We start from the raw sequence: 16,961 nt of genomic DNA, 5'->3' as shown, positions 1-16,961 counted from the left end.
AAGAATTTCAATGATTTGGGCAGAGAATCTGAGAAAGATGAGCACCAGCATCTGTTTTGTTTTTGTTTCTTCATTTTATACGAGCATAGGTCCCTATTAAACAAGAATACGTCTTTAGATCTGTATAGCATATTCTTCCGGAAGGAAAAAAAGAAGTATAATATTCATTACAAGAAGGCGCAATGAACACATATACAAAGAGAGAGAAAGATCGGAACAAGGTAAGACTGAGAAAAACACAAGCACACAAGTACACACCGTGAAGATCGGCGGCTTTCTACTTGCTAAAACAAAACGCCTCGCCCTAATTAGACCCCGTGGGACGCTGCACGTTCTTCTATGTATGCACACGTCATGTACAAAAGGAACGTTAACAACGCTGAAAGCCGCTGCAATTAGAGTGGTTCGTTGCGACAAGCGGAGGGCAGCAAAAGAACAAAGGGACGACCAATCGCCCCCGAACCCTGCCAGTGGCCACTGCGATAGGAGCGTCGACAGCGAAACAGAGGCCGCTCGGAGCGCGGCTTGGCTGCCTGGAATCATTCAGCGGTGCACGCGGATCAAGCATTTTTCTTCATTGTCGCCACGTAGCAGTGACGGGAGTGCAAACGAAGAGTAGCATGCGTGGAAAAGCAGAAGAAACCGAAAAAGAAGGACGACAAAGAGACTAGTGAGGCACAGAAGGGCGTCACAATCGGTAGTCAGAACCTAATGGCCTCTCGAGGCAGTCCGTTGCCTCTAGCGCTGGTGAAGTAATAACTCGCTCGCCTTAGAAACTAATGAGCGTATCAGGCGTGTCAGAGGCCGCAATAGAGCCGTAGTGCGCTTACGCTGAGTACAGAGATCGTGAACGAGCCGAGGCGTTCTAAAGACGCACGGCTGTGCGACTATACCGGGCAGCCGAACGCAAAAGGTGTGAATAATGCCACCCGCATCATACAAAGTAGCAAAGGCGGGCTTACTATGGTGGCAGATAAAGCTGTCCAACCTACTGGCCGGCCAGCGGGCGCTAAAGGCTATTGGCAGTGCTCAGGTGGTGTAAATCAAGCGCCGTTTCCACTTCGAGTGCTGCCCAATGTGGCGTGCCCGAATTAAAGAACGTGGTTGCTCCCTTGCCGTGCAGAAGTTGCGCAAGTTCGAAAATTACCCTCGGCACATTGCCTGGGAACCATCTCAACTGGCTTCCTTTGTACATCTTGCGCGACTGCGTCACCGTGGTGCATTGCCCCCTGGAATGCGCTGCTTCCAATTATTTTCGGCTGGACGGTGCAGCTTCTCAATTAGGCCCGTGCGCTGCGAATCGGTGTACTCGAAAATGCGGGTTGCCATTCCACCTTTCTTTTCTTCACCTTATGGCCTCGTTTTCCGTAGCGTTGCGTGGGCGAAATGAACATACTTTCTGGTTGTGCGCTTCGTTAGCTCTGCATATAATAATCGGCTCGAATGTGTTTACGAAACGAAGGCGCCAGCGCTGGCGTCGGAAATTATTTTAGGCAACCATGTGGCGGCAAAGGTACTGGCTAATACGCCGAACAAGGCGGCGGAGGACGCGAATAGCGAATGGAAAATAACGTACCACATTCCAGCGATAAACTTACTGATCAAAACATTTCACTTCTATGGGCTCTTACAGGCATACTTTGCGAACTTTAGAACAAGATGTCCAGTTTTCGTTCCACCTTAGCTCAGCTTATCTTAATTCGTTCATTCATTCTGGACGCCGAAGCCAAACGAGACTCAGTTTAAAAATTATAATAATTCTTCTATAGTCCGTGTAAGCATGAAATAGTGTTTCACTCGATCAGAACAGCTGCAAGTATTTTTTCCAACGCACACCTTTGTATGGTGGATCCGCTGTAGTACGCGAAGAGAGAAAGATAGAGAAACTGATAAAGGGAAATGCATGGAGGCTAACCATATTTAAACCTCCAGTTTGCTACCCTAGGGTGGGGGAGGGCGTAAAGGAAGGATAAAACAGGAGGAAAGAGAAAAAGAGAGCAGTAGACCGCAAAGTAGACCCAAACACGTGCGAGACATCGACAACGCGCTGAACTTCATAGTAGTTCGCCCAGGCAGAGGTGCACGATCCTCTGTGATGACATTCAGTGAAGCCACATTTATATTTGCTGCGCAAGAATTAATGGTAACTTGTGGAGGATACTACTACTCAGAGGATGACAGCACTGCACTCAGTGTATACAGTAAATACGTCACACTTTCAATAGACGTAGTTGGCTGGTACACGGATGACGTGCAATATTGATTGTAGTAAAGGTATGACTCACCTATCTGCTACTGGTACCTCATGAACAGATGTAGTGCGTGCCGTAGTAGGGGCACCACGCTGCGACTCCATGGCAATGCGTTCATGTGATAGTGCAGGCCATTTCTCTGAACCGTTAGCCTCACTGGCTTCTGCCTTTGATGTGTCCTTAACCTCGGATGTGTTTGGCGCTGGAGGTATACGAAGTACTGCGGTGGAAACTTGCGAAAACTGTCAGTAATGGACTAGTTTTGTCCAGGCAACAGCTATGATCCAATGTTCTTGTGTAATGCAGCTCTGTAATGAAACAGGCACGCCAGTCGAGCCACGCCGCCAGAAAACAATGTATTTTGTGGTGGAAGGAAAAAGACGCAGCGTTGCAAGAAGATGTTCATCTTTATCTCTCGTCTTGATCGTTGTTCTTGTTGCTATTGAAGTCTTATGCACACGGTGCGCACATGCTATAGTAAAATATGCTGGCCTCAGGTTTAATTTCTTCAGCGTCGAAGCGGAAAAATTATAATGTTCTTTGTTTTCAGATTACTATAAAACGCTGTGCGCTTCACAGCTCAGAAATGAAGGGCGATACACACAAAATTTTCTCAACACACTGTTCACATGTGAAAGAAAAACACCCTTGTTCTTGAACACCTGAGTTTTCACCACACCGTCTGCGTCGCGTTACCCCTAGACAGTATCCGCAAGTAGTCGAGCGATAACTCAGAGGTCACTGCAATGCAGATTAAGATAACCTTGCTGCCCGTGGACTCTGTTTAAACACGTGGGTCGCGGGAGTATTGCGTTTCCTTTTCTGTGCCCTATGGTGTGCCGAGGTGCACTTATCGGTTTACATTTTTTGTCCTGTTGACTTCGAAGTTCGAGTTATATAGCTTTACATGTGACTTCCTCGTGCGGAGTCGCTAACCACATGACCAAAAATATCTTACGCTTAATATGGACATAGTTTAGATTAATATGTCTGCGGGTGATGGGTGTCAAGAAGCACTGATGCTTGTGACGGAAATATGTTCGTATTCGGCTCAAACGAAATGCTGCAGCGTTTTCTCCCTGGAAGTCGACCTTTGGGAGCACAGGGTGGCCTTTTTGCTCGCGTTCTTTTCAGTGCTGTAAAACCTTTTCTGACGCCTTCCGCTTGTGCTGAATTTTTCAAGAGCAATAAATAAATAATTAGATTGTATTCAAAACAGAATGAATCTGTGGCCTACGCTGAGTAGCGGAAAGATGGGCAGGGTATAGCGAAAGGGTATACGTAGATAAGGACACAATAAAATTGAAAAGCACTTTTTTTGTAAAACATGCTTTGCCGTTTATCTACTCTTACTAAGGCGAAAGGTACATTACAAACCAAAAATGACAACTGTAAGGTTATCTCCGCCGTTCATAAACTAATACTGAGGCAAAAAACACTTAAAAAAAAAAAAAAACAAGAGTGACATTTGTAAAGCGAGCTTTGCCTGGTAAACGATCTTACTGAGGCAGAGCACACTTTACAAGAGCCAGCACAACGTAGTGCGGTTGTACATCTTTTTTACTAGTGTCAAATGAAGAGAGCGCAAAAAAAGGAAGAGCAAGCTTCATCTACCTATGGTCTACCATCCTGCACTCCCTCAGTGTTACTACTGGATGGAGGCTGATAAGCAGCTTAATTAGGATGCTGTTTCATGAAAACCGAAAAATTGAAGTAACTTAGGAAGTTGATTACACATGACAAGTTTTATTAGCTTATTTGGTAAACTTGATATTTACATTTGCATAAAGGTAACAGGAACCTGAGGGTCAACAAACTCTTGCAAATCCTGTTGCGTTTTTATGCTAAGCAGCCCGCCATGCCAGGGTCAGAAATAACCTAGCTATCTAGTACACACAGTTTTTTTCCCCTAATCAACTGTCTTTCTAACTTCATAGTGAAGTCCTTTCTTGCTTTGCAGTGACATAAGTCAATATACCATTTCAAAGTTTAGTAAGAATAAGAACCAGATTTTGTGCGCCAATCTAACTAAATATATCAAAGTAGTTTTTGCGAAAATATCTTAAGGTGATCGTCGTAAGATGAAGTGCAATCTGCTCTTCATGCTGTATTCCTAAAAGAACGTTATGCCTGTGTTTTTGTAGGACATAATTTTGTAACCGAGAAACAAACGCACAGTGGTCGCCTAGTCATAGTAGTAGTAAAATGGATCGTAAAAGACATGGCTACGTGGTTATTACGTAAGGTTTAAAATGGTGAAAGTGGGCTGCGGTTTAAGAGTACATGATTCAACAACGTAAGGGAGTTTAAGTCTTAGGCAAGTATAAAAAAACACACACACCCATAGAGCCAGCAGTAGCAACAGAGAGTCCGTCCAAGATATGTTTGCAGAATTAAAATCGTTGAACGGAAGAGTGGGTTCTTATGAATATCTTGAGTAGTGATTGTCCAGTGTGACATCGTGTCTGCAAATCCTTACGATAAAAATACATCTTAACACATCATTAAAAAATATCAACTTTCTGAATTGATACCGCAGTTTTGCAAAATAGCTTGCAAAATATTTTCAGAGATGAAACTCGGAATGTTCTCCGCTTTGTTATTGTTGTCTTAATCACTTTCTGGGGATTTATGAAGCGTCATATCCGAGTCAGTCTAAAGGGTTTAGTGACAATGATTGTATAAGCCTAGTTTACTTACACAACAATTGCTGTCCTCACAGAAATACAGTACATTCCCCTGTTTAAAATTTTGATCAATATGATCATACGTACAGTAAAAGGAAATGAGTCCCTGAAAATAATGTAATGCCAGAAAATAATAGCAATTTAAAGGAAAACTTAGTTTACACCTGCTTTCGACTCTCTCCACTAAATATAAATTCACATGAGCGAATCTAAATAATATTAGTACAATTTATAGCACTTAAGTGCCCCTTTATACACAATGTTTTAACACTGGAACATATTTACGTTTTAAAGAACACGCGTGCCACTTGAGAACTTGGTACAACTTTAAATAGGCAATTATATTCAAGAATATACCTTATTATTATTGGCTGTGTCCTGAATAGTGCATCCACTGGTACCGAAAACTACTTCGCTACTACAAAGGTCAAAAGAGTTATTGCAATGTCGTTCTTAAAAAAAAGAGAAAAAGTCCCCTTTTCAAGGTACGACGGAAAAAAGCGTTTCTTAACCACGACAGCTGTGTCTCTTATCACCTTGTGCCGTAGTACAGAAACTACTTCAATAGACATTCAATGCCAGAAATGTTATTGAGTTTTCGCAGCTAAGAAACACGACGCACTGATACGCCTTCTTTCGCTGTAGTTGTTCAAAGAAGAGTGATCCGTTCGAGAAGAGAGACTAAGTAAAAAAAAAGCAACTTTTCGAAAAAAGAAAAAAAACTCAACGAAAGAATAAGAGTATCTCAGTGTGCGTCAAGAGTCAGGCCGTGCCATGCGTAGGCGACGATCAGAATGGTCCGCGGTCCCCGCACGCTCGCCTACTGACATCGTTTCCACAATAAGGACAAACGGGCCTATCTCTCTGCGTTGTCAGCGGGCCGTAGTGCATCCCCGTCGGATGCCGGCAGTCACGTCTCACCTTTACGATTCGGGCAATAGCGTCAGCACCCCACCCGCCCGCCACGCGAGCGCGTCTCCATTTCTAGCTAGCTGTCTTCCTGAAAGGCCGTGTTTGAACATCGCGTTCCTCTTCGTGAATACAAAGCGCGCGCGGTGGAGGCGGCGCCACGAACCGAGCGAACGCAGTCACCGCTGTGTTGTTTCCTTCGGAAGGCGCGGATCCATTCCTCGTTGTCGGCTCGTGCCGGATACAGGCAGCGTTAAACTGGAGCGAAACATGGCAGTACGCAGGCAGTAATACTGCGTGAGCTCTTTCAAACAATGTCAATTTCAACAAATTATACTCAGGGGGCGGGGGAAGTCTTGGTTTATTTTTTTAAAACTTTACGTCAGTCCTTCCTATCGCGTTATATTAGAATGATACAGAACAAGCCAGCAAGCGGACTGTCTACAGTTGTTTCTGCACGTGCAAGTCAGCCAAGCATATCTCTACGGCCGATTCTCTCAATTTTGCGTTTCCACGTGGCATTGTATTGGGTTTGTACCAATTTGGACTGTTTCTGTACCACTGACGGTCAGAAGGTACTGCATGCGCAGAGACGCGCCCATACTAATGGCTCCGTTTTATTAAAATGAAAGTTAGTTCCTTCGCATGAAAGTAACACCGCAAGATTATCGACGCCAAGTATTAGTTATCACTACTTGTTGCTGCGATAGTTGGTTCATGTTTCTAGCGACGTTTAGGGCGTGAAGCAAAAGTAAAAAGAAAAAAAAAAGTGGCGTTCTTTTCAATGCCTGTCATTTTTTGCCGTTTCAGTTTACGTTTTAAGCGCTAATAAAACCAAGTGTTACGTAAAGGTATTGTGTTTCTGGTTCTCCCCACAAGAGAAATAATATTCGGTACGAAAGAAAAAGTTCATTCTACCTACAATTTTTTTACCGCGCACAGCCATTGTGAGATAGGAAATATTTTGGTCCTGTTGATAAGCTCTTTCGTCGGGCTTTGGTCTATGCGCGTTAACGTGGAACGTAAAAATAAATAGACGTCTTAGCAGGCATACATTGCGTATACCTAAATGATATGACATTGGTTTTACGTCTTTGCTTTTAGCCCATGTACGGTCTTCTCTCAGGAAAAATCAGCTATAGCCCTGTGAGTCTGGCGGTATGGGCTCATTGGAAATTAATCAGGGAATATCCAGCGAGAGGGGAGGCGGGGAGGCGCACAGTGACACGAAAAGGCTTGTGTGTGTGTCGCTACAAATCACTCTTGATCAATACACCTGGTACCTTAGTGGTGATGGATGTAGCAGAAAATGAATTTGTGCCATTTGACGAGGCCTTGAATGCATCTACTTTAAGGCCAATGAAAGCGATATACTGTGTTTTACTCCCGGCAGCACGTACGTACATCGTACAGACATAGTGAAAAGTGCTTAGGTTTTCTGGAGTGCTTGTTCGAGTGCGACACATGCTGAGAGCTTTCTTCAGGACGCGTTTGTGGTTGTACGAAGGTACGCACGCCGTCTTGTTACCGCTGCCTAACCTGTGTGTAGATGCTATTGATTATGGTTGAATCAACATAAGTAGGCTGACTACGCATCCCGTGAAATTTTTTAGTGGCTGCTTCAGATTTTTTTATCATATTTACTGGTGGAAAGATAATAATGGCGCTGTTTCAATTGGCATGGTATTTTCAAGCAGCCGCTCTTGCAAAAAAAAAAGAGAAAGATCAGTTTTCGATGTATCGGAGAGTAACTTCGACATGGTTAGCCAGTTATCCAAGTCGCGCCGTATTTTGAATATTTCCAAGTCACAATATTTCACGTTGAGCCGTCGAACGATTCCCAAAGAAATTATAGCAGAATGTGCGAAATTAGGTATGCTACTTTGAGCATTCTCGAAAGAAACTGGGCATGTCATTGGTGACATAAGTTCTGGTTAAGATGAGCTTCTACTTTTCGAAAGCTTTCGGCTGCTAATGGTACTAGGCTAATTCAATACGAAGTTAGCATAGCACTGCACACGCATTTTCATTAATCTGCGTAATTCAAGTCCACCATTAGTGCATGAAACAACCACATCGTCTTGGTTTACGTTCAAACCAAAGTGGACCGAAGTAAGCAAACATTTTTCCACAGGCTCAGAAAAGCACCTCCGGCAGCAGTCCTTGAGCACATTAGCAAATGCATAGCAGTTCACTTACGTTTCAAGAAAGGTCACTCACTCTAGATGCGCCTTGCAGTATTCATTCGGCGCATGGAGTGCAACATGCCTACGGGCGCACTTTGAAGTTGACTGAATTCTGTAGTCAGAGGACTCTTGCCTCATCTCGTGTTTCGCTGGTCTGAGACCATGTTCATTTTCTAAGTTACGCAATGCAACTAGTATAGTGAACACGTCGTGGCAGAAAGCCAGCCGCACAGAAGGCGCCAGATCAGGAGTGAAAGAACAGTCTGAAAACAAGCCAGTGAACTCGTTATCTTATTTCTTTCTCTAGTGAATTCGTGCGTCCGGTTCGTTTAGGCCATGTTTACATTCTCTACACTTTTTTTTCTCAAGAAAATCTTACTTAAAACCTTATCATGAAAGTTGTAGCATTGTGAGCAAAGATCGCCCTGATTTATTTCTGTTTGACACACATTGTGCAAAAATCGCTGGCTCTACAAGTTCTCATCCTCATCACCATCAGCTTAAGTTATTTTACCCTTTATTGAAGGGCAGTTTCTTCGTCGGCGATCATGTGAGACTCATAGAGAGTGCACTCTACACATAGCAGACGTTCAAAACATACCAAAAGACAAAAAACAGCACACTCATATTCTATGCAGCCTAAAGTAGTTCACTGCGCTACGTGGTTAACCTGAAGAAGGCGTTTCGCTCGCTCCAGTTTCTTCACTGCCATCTATCCGGGCTTCTCCTTCACTGTGGCGTTGCTGAACGTTCTGCTCCTCATTTATTACATTTCTTGCTAACTGCACAAGTTAGTATTTCCTCACACTCATAAAAAATTCAAAACTGACATCTTAAAACTTCCGATGATCTTCATTCTAAACGTCACCTCCAAATCTCATTCCGTTTGCCTATGGCAAACACTCTAATTCGCTGATACGACCATAACGTCATGGGATGTTACGTATATTAAAAAACCAATTATGCTTATCGGAGTAAAACATACCTGTGCGTATACCTGCAGCAGTCGCTTAACTACGCGTATTAGACCCGTTGTGAATTTCTGTCTCACTTGAGCATATGTGAACGGCGAGGAGCAGAATTATTCGCCTTTCTCGCAAAAAGCTGTCTAGCTGACTAACTTCCAAGAAACCATTAGTGTAACTGCTATGCCACGCAGCAGCACCGACGCTGACGCTTCGTCATATGTATCACCACGGTCCTTCAATACTATTCATCTGGTCATGAAAGTTCCCCGAAAGTTTCGTATAGGGACAGAAGCGGGCGCCAGAAGCGCTGGCCTAAGTGGAAGGTAGGTGTCAGACAGACGTGTTCTTCCAGGGCTCCGTGGCGGCAGCAAAAGCATAAGATTTTTGTGCATGCTTTGAGCCTGCTTTTCTTTTTTGATTTGATGATTTTTAGCCTTTAAATAGTAATTTGCTGGCTTGCCGTAGTTTTTCTTTTTTTTTTCGTGTGCGCGAGTGTGTTTAGTGTATATTTAGTTTTGCTGGATAGTCAGAGCATCCGTTCGTGCCCGTTTTTCGACACGTGCAGGCATGTGGTTCGTTAAATCTTGGTAGCCTTTAAAAAGTAGTTTGGAAGTGGCAAGACTATTGGTTATTAGCGGTTTTAGTGTGCGCGCATTGTTATCGGAAATATTGCTTTGGTAGGACAGCGGGAGCATGGCCACGTGTTTGACCACGTGCGAACGTGTCTCATGTCTTAAGTCTGTGCGGCATTTATTGCTTTTAAAATATTGGTGATAATTAGTTTGCGGCATTTTAAAGATTTAGGTTCTATTTGCATCGGCCTTTGCTTGTAAGTACGCGCTCTGAAAACTTCGGTGTCTGCATTAGAAAAAGCTAAGTGAAACACATGGCAGTAAAGACGGTAAAGCATGCTGTGTGCGGGGGATCCCTCAAGATAGACAAGAGGAGGGGTGAGAATGGAGAGGAAATCGAGCTGATCGGCAGACACTGTTATGTCGCTGCTAGACTAAGGAAAATGGAGCATTTCCAGGATGAGCTTGTGAAACAGGTCGAATAGCTCAAAAATGAGCTAAATATGGAGCATGATGCATTGAAAGCGGTGGAAAAGAAGATTTCCAGCAGCTGAGGAAAAGCTGAACAGGGCCGCCATCATGAGCGAGAAGGTTGTGACGAAGGAACGTCGTCTCCTGATGTGACAGGACAGGGAGCGACAACAAAGCACGTAGAATACGTGCAACGCGGGTGGGGGGTAATTGGTAAGAGCTTCACCTACTTTGAAGCGGCCACGAAGGAAAAGCAGGAACGCAGGGGTCAATGCCCCTTGTTAGATGCGAATCACACGGGAAAGGACGACAAAACAAGGAAGGCAGAGACCACGGCAGTACGCGAGAATTAAAGTGTGATTATCGCCGGCGACTTAAACCTAGCTAGGTGCTCAGAGACAATTGTGGAGATGGTAAAAGCTGACAAAATATTGGCAGTAGGGATATTTCCAGGGTGGACATTGGGCGCTGTCATGGAGCGAGCAAAAGAAAAGCTCGGGGAAAATGTCAGCGGACGCACCCTTGTAGAAGTAGCAAGTGTGCTAAATGACGTGGTTAAACAGAGAAGGGGCTGCACCCGCACAGCGCTTGTCGGAGAGGGTGGACGACCTGCGCGAGATGTTGCCTGAGGTGCAGATTGTGGTGCGCACGTCGCCGGAAGTGCCTACCTGAGAGAAACGTACAAAGAGCTGTTGTACCTGTAAATGAGGCTACATGAAGATTGAGTCGAGAGAAAAGTTTCGAGATTGTACAAGTAAACAGGGAAGTGAGAAGGCATCGTGAATTTCAACGAGACAGGCTCCACTTCAATCACAGGCTTAGACGAGATGTGTGTCAATGTTGCTGGTCACGCAATTGCTTACTTAGGGACCCACGGGCAGTCAGGAAGGCAGCGTGGGTAGTAATGAAGAACGTCCCCTAGGGTAATTTCATAAAGCATCGCCATTAATAACAGAAAAAAAAGGAAATAAAAAAAGAGAGCTCGGCATGCAATAGGCTACATAAACATGCAGGTGGAAAGGAAAAGTGGGTAGAGATTGAGCGGCCGTTAAATAGAGAACAAATACCGGTGTATGCGGTCACAGAAACGCACCTTAGAGATTCGGAAGAGCCGCCAGTGACTCAGAAATATGTATGAGAATGCTGTAACAGAACTAAGTCGGAAGGAAAGGGAGGCAAAGTCGGAATGCTCGTACATCGGGGTGCCAAATGGGAATGAGTAAATTAAAAACGTCAAAAGCATCTTTGGTTATCTTGCACAATGAGTGGAAAGAAAAGTTGGCTGGGCGTAACGTGTTTGTGGACCGGAAATAATCGCAGAGAAAGAATCAAGAGTTAGTGAAATGTCTAAGTGCTGATATTAGGGGATTCGAGAATGACGCCAAAGTTATTCCATTATGACATGAATGCCCACATACAGGATCCAGAAGGTTATACCGACAACAACGCAAGTCAATACAAGATTTTTGCGAGCAACATAACCTGGTCATCGTGTATACAGGGCCGAAGTACGAAAGGCAGACCGCGTGGGAAGTGGGAAACCGGCAATCGACCATTAATTACTGTCGGAGGCCAAAAGGTATTTATGATAAGTTGAGATAAATGCTCATTGACGAGGAAGGATATAACAGCATAGGTGCTGACGATAAACACATAATTTTGAATATGGGATATGTAATTAGAAAAAAAGAGCAAGGAGCGAGCAGTATCCTGTCTAAATTTGAATGCTGAACAAATAAATATAGTCACGAGAGTCAAGGAAGAATTTGGCAAATGGCCAAGCAAAGACAGGGAATATAGTGAGCTTCTAAGTGTAATTACAACAGAAATACGCAAAGAGAAACGACATCCTTGTTGGAAAGGAAAAAGAAACCGAGAAGCTGGCGGGACAGGGAGATACGCGAAGCTATCGCCGAACGACAGAAAGCATGAAGAGCATAGGCAGGCTAAAAGAGCGCAGTTGCGGCAGAGTGAAGTAGCCAAAAATGGGAAATGTACCGGGAGGAAAAAGTATATGTCTCAAATAATGGTTCAAGCCAACATTAAAAGTGCAACTGAACGTTGGTTGTCAGAAATACGTGAGAAAAAGAAGGCCGCACCTGGAATATTTTGGAACCACACCAGCTTATTAGGCAGGAAGTCCGGAACAACAACATATCCTAGACGAAGGTGAAAAAAAACCGGAAGGGGACGCGGCATTAAGTTACATCCGGAAAAGAACAGCCGAATTTTCCCAACGCAGTGAGGCGGTTGTATTTGCGCAAAAAAAAAAAGAGAACAGTGCATGCAAGAGAACGAAGTTTAAAAGGATCTGGTGCTGACAAACTTCAACTTGAAAAAGCCGAAGAGAAAATTCGTAAGCACACCGCCACAGGGCTAGACGAGGTTCCCGTTAGGTTGATTATTGAACTAAGACCGAAAAGTAAACAAGCTTTGTTGAAAACAGTAGAAAAACCTTAAAAGATAGACGAATACCAGGCTGTTGGCGGCAAAGTAGAATAAATTTAGTTTATAAATGTAAGAGGGAGAAAGATAGAATTCATTCATATAGACCGCCGACAATTACGTCGGTAATATAGGGGTTAACAATGCAGGCGATTAAATTAAACCTGCAAGCATTGCCAGAGAATAATGACATATTAGGAGAACTTCATATTGGCTTGAGAATCAGTAGGCGTCTAAATGGTAACTTATTTGTCCTTACTCAGTGCCTCGATATATCCAGAGAAGAAAACAGACCACGATATGTGGCTTCTTTAGAAATTGCCGGATCGTGTAACACTAGCCCACCAACACACGCTCAGTGTAACAACGTAAACTGCGACATATTGCGTGAGATTCTGGAAGAACAAGGCATAAGAGCAACGACTGTATAAGCTTTTGAGAGAGATTTACCTACAAAATACAGTTTGCTTTGAATGGGAAGGGAGAGGGGCGAGGAGCAAGTTCATATCCACAAAAGATTCAGAGAGGGGTGCTCTCTGTCCCCACTGCTGTTTATGATGTACGTGGTAAGGATGGAAAAGGCGCTAGAGGGAATCAATATCGGGTTTAATCTCTCATACTAACAGGCGAAAGTACAATAGTAGAGCAGCAGCTTACAGCAGTGGCGTAGCCAGAAATTTCGTTCGGGGAGGGGGGGGGGGGGGTCACGTTGCAGCTCGGCCTCCTCGTTATAGAATCTGTCGAGGCATCAAATGCATGAATAATATCTGCAGTGCCATTGCCAAAGATTCTGCAAACGAATTCCTGAACGCTACGAACTGTCAATACAAGTAAAATATGTATTTTTTCATAACATATTATACTCGTATGTCTAAAAAATTGTGCCCGAAATAACTGATATCACTGCTTCCATGTATTCTATTTAATAAGTAAAGAAAATATCACACGAACTTTAGAACTATATCAGTTTGAAGCCAGCAAAGCAGCTCATGCCGCTGATATGAAAAATGTAAAGGCCATGAAATGAACAAGTTGAGGACAAATATTTTAATGAAACTTTGTAGTTCAAGAACCTTGCTTACATTTTTGTACATATGCGACTGCCAGGGAAAATCTCCATGACGCTGTCCTTTGTTACAATGTATCGCGCAAGAGCAGATGTCACTGGTCGTGTATTGTCAGTAAATGGACCGAAATTATAGTCGCAACAGAGAGAACATGTAAAAAGCAGGAGTTCTGCAAAACATACGAAGGCGAGTCAAATGAAAGTGATCCAATGAGAATATATTACAAGTGGGGTATTTTTTCAAAAATAGTCTCCATGAGCATTAAGACAATTGTCCAACTGATTAATGAGTCGCGTGATTCCCGTCTCATAAAACTTCTTGGGTTGCTGCTTCAAAAATTCTATAACTGACTCTTTCACGTCTTCGTCCAACAAAAATCTGGTTCCCTTGAGCTGTTTTTTTTTCAAACGCCCCCAAATATGAAAGTCGCAAGGCGACAGTTTAGGATATATGGCGCTTGTTGCAGTGTTTCCCACTTAAACTTTGCCAGTTTAGTGTTAAGCACAGCAGCGACGTGGGGACGGGCATTGTCATGCGGCAAGATGATCCCACTCCTGAATTTTCCACGTCATTTGTTCTTGATTGCGACACATAGCCGATCCGGCGTTTCACAATATCGGAAACGATTGATAGTCTCTCCAGGTTTAGCAAATTCGATCAGTAATGGCCCCTGAAAATCGAAAAAAGAGTCAAGAACATCTTTCCGGCAGAAATGATGGCCTTTGCTTTTTTGGGGGTGGTGAATTGGAATGTTTCCACTGTAAGCTCTGCCATCGTGTTTGAGACAAAAAAGTGTCACTGAAAACGAAGTTCACTGCACCTATACACAAAGCCTCGCAACAAGATATTTAAATGTACGTATAAGTCTCCAATAAATCTACGTATCTAAAGAAAAGCCACTGTACATGATGCGTCAAACAAGACAAATAAATACGTTGCGCAACCACAGATTCGGAGATCACACTCCACTCCCTCCCTCCACTTCCCTGATGTATCGCGAGCGACAGGAGGCGGCGCGCTTCCTCCCCGCTTTTCTCCCTTGTGAACACAAGACTGATACCCCTGGCACACGGGCAAAACTAAAGTCCTTTCCAGTAAACCCCTTTTGCTACTCTGAAGGACCCTTTGCAGAAAGGAGTTGCGCCGATGACACACGGCACCGCACTTAACTTCTTTAGGTAGTTCCTCAGATGAACGCCGCAAGAAAAATAGCGCTGGATGTTAAAGCGACAAGAGAGAAAACATTCTTAAAAAGCTGCGTATTTAATAACGCTTAGCTACTGTAGAACCTAAAAATATATTTTTTTCATTGTTGATGGCTAATAATGCGTATAGTCGTTTATTTTATTTGTGTTTTGCGTTGTTAGCAGCCATTTAACTTGGTCCAGCGACTATGTGAAGCCGGTGTTTGGCTGTGCGTGCTGTTCATTCTGGTGATGCCCACGTTTCTGTCCTTTTTTACGTCTTTGTCGTCCCTTACTTCGTGCGCGCAGGCGTAACGCGTATTATTCAATATGTTGTTCCAACAACTGTGATCGCGTGACAGAACTGCGCAGTTGCAACATGGCTCAGAGAAACGCTAGCGACGAAGCAAGAGTTGAGGTCGCTCTGATGCTTGTCGCTCTCGTATCCCTTGAAGATGAGATAAACGCCGCAAAGGCGAAAGTGGAACCCTCAAACGTCGACTCATCATGAACAGCTTTATGTTGACAGCCACGGCACTGTCCCTTCGAGCCGCCAACCGCGAAAGGTGGACCTACGTGCGCAACGAACGATGGTTTGAAGACACAGTGCCCTGCCTTGGTGACGGCCACTTTAAGCAAAGTTTTCGAGTGAGCCCAGCCACCTTCCGTTATCTTGTGGAATGTCTGCGTCCTTCGCTGGAGAGGGTTACAACGAATATGCGCGAGTGCATTGCGGTGGAAAAAGTGGTGGCCATCGGCTTATTCAAACTGTGCTCCGTGGCAGAGGACCGAGTCGTGGCCACTGTCTTTGGCGTCGGACGATCAACGGTGAATGACATTTATCGAGAGTTTTGCGAAGCCGTCATTTCCGTCTTGGAAAAGGACTGGCTCAAGATGCTGCGTCTAGCAGACATAGACGAACACATTCGCGAATTCATGGCCGTCTGTGACTTTCCCCAAGCCGTAGGAGCCCTCGACGGCTGCCACTTTCCCGTGTCACCACCGGAAGAACATGCCACTGACTATTACAACTATAAGGGATGGTAAGTTGATTTCGCCTGTTTGAGTAATTAACCTTCGTGCCTAAGACATTGTACTCGATGCACCTTAGAAATACGCTTAATGTGCCTTTTTGCGTGTGCGGGTTACAAGTTAGAAGCGCATTTTAACAGCACCGCATTTAGGTTGAATAACCACCGTAATTGTCCTCACAAATGGAGTCCGGCAACTTGTTTTCCTAGGATGTACAACCGCGCGTATTTTTTGCAATTGCGGCGATGCAAAAGAAAATCCTCGCTACAAGCTTACAAAAAACAAAGCCTACCGAGAAAATAAGTTTAATAAGTGTTCCTGTAACTATAGTATACGAGAAGGAGAAGTATGTTGCAATTCACTTTGGAGGCCTTGAAGCAGCTAAAAACATTATCACGACAGAAAATTTTCACTGAAAAAATTGGCAGTGGTAGCTTGCAGGAGCCGTCAAATGCTACGAAGCGTCGTGGCAACCAAGACGAACATAGCCTCAAATTTATTTACTTGGCGTGATATACAGTAAAGATATAATCAGGAGAGCTTTAGGAGATTGTACACATAGGGCTAATGTTAGGAAATTACTTGAATATGAGGCCGATGTCAATGTTCTGAGGTGACAGGAACATAGACACAAATAAGAGATATGTGTATCGTCTAGTGCCTTTCACCTCACAATATGCCAAACCAACATGTCCAGTTTTCCATCCCAACGTCTTGTCAATGCGTTCAAGAATTGTTCTTAATCTATTAACATCAAAATTGCAACCGCTTTTAAATAAGACAGTAAGTGTTCTTATTGACTCGACTATTGTATATATGTTCATTTTTGCAGGCACAGCATTATTCTTCTGGCTCTCGTGGACCACAAGTACCGTTTCAGGTATATAAACATGGGTGCCCCTGGAAGAAGCCACGACTCTCATGTTTCCCGAATGTCGAGTCTCTCCCGGATGGTTGTAAGTCCCCTTTTTAAGGCTCCGGTTGCTGCAATTGGAGGAGTTGCCGTCCCACCTCTGATCTCATTAAACCATTTGGACACAACAGTCCACTGAATGAAGACCAGAGAACATTCAATTACCACATCAGCCGAGCGAGATGTATAGTAGAAAACGCTTTTGGGATACTTAAAGCAAGATTTCGCTTCACGTCGAAGAGAATGGAATGTGATATTGACAATGCCCGCCTGGT

The 16,961-nt window shown here is 44.0% G+C and overlaps 1 protein-coding gene across 1 annotated transcript; it reads left to right on the top strand.

Moving 5' to 3' along the window:
* Positions 1-15,248: 15,248 nt before the first annotated feature.
* LOC142570292 (uncharacterized) lies at positions 15,249-15,788 on the top strand. Its single transcript, XM_075678686.1, has one exon. It carries the CDS (start codon positions 15,249-15,251, stop codon positions 15,786-15,788), a length of 540 nt encoding a protein of 179 aa, XP_075534801.1.
* Positions 15,789-16,961: the final 1,173 nt, after the last annotated feature.

The sequence above is a fragment of the Dermacentor variabilis genome, chromosome 2 (genome assembly GCF_050947875.1).
Source record: "Dermacentor variabilis isolate Ectoservices chromosome 2, ASM5094787v1, whole genome shotgun sequence".
Classification (NCBI taxonomy): Eukaryota; Metazoa; Arthropoda; class Arachnida; order Ixodida; family Ixodidae; genus Dermacentor; species Dermacentor variabilis.
The sequence above is the reverse complement of the archived record's forward strand: the minus strand, read 5'-3'. Positions and strand labels throughout refer to the sequence as shown.

Bases quoted from the DNA above. Each gene is read 5' to 3' on its own strand.
- LOC142570292 (XM_075678686.1), top strand. From the start codon at position 15,249: ATGAACAGCTTTATGTTGACAGCCACGGCACTGTCCCTTCGAGCCGCC.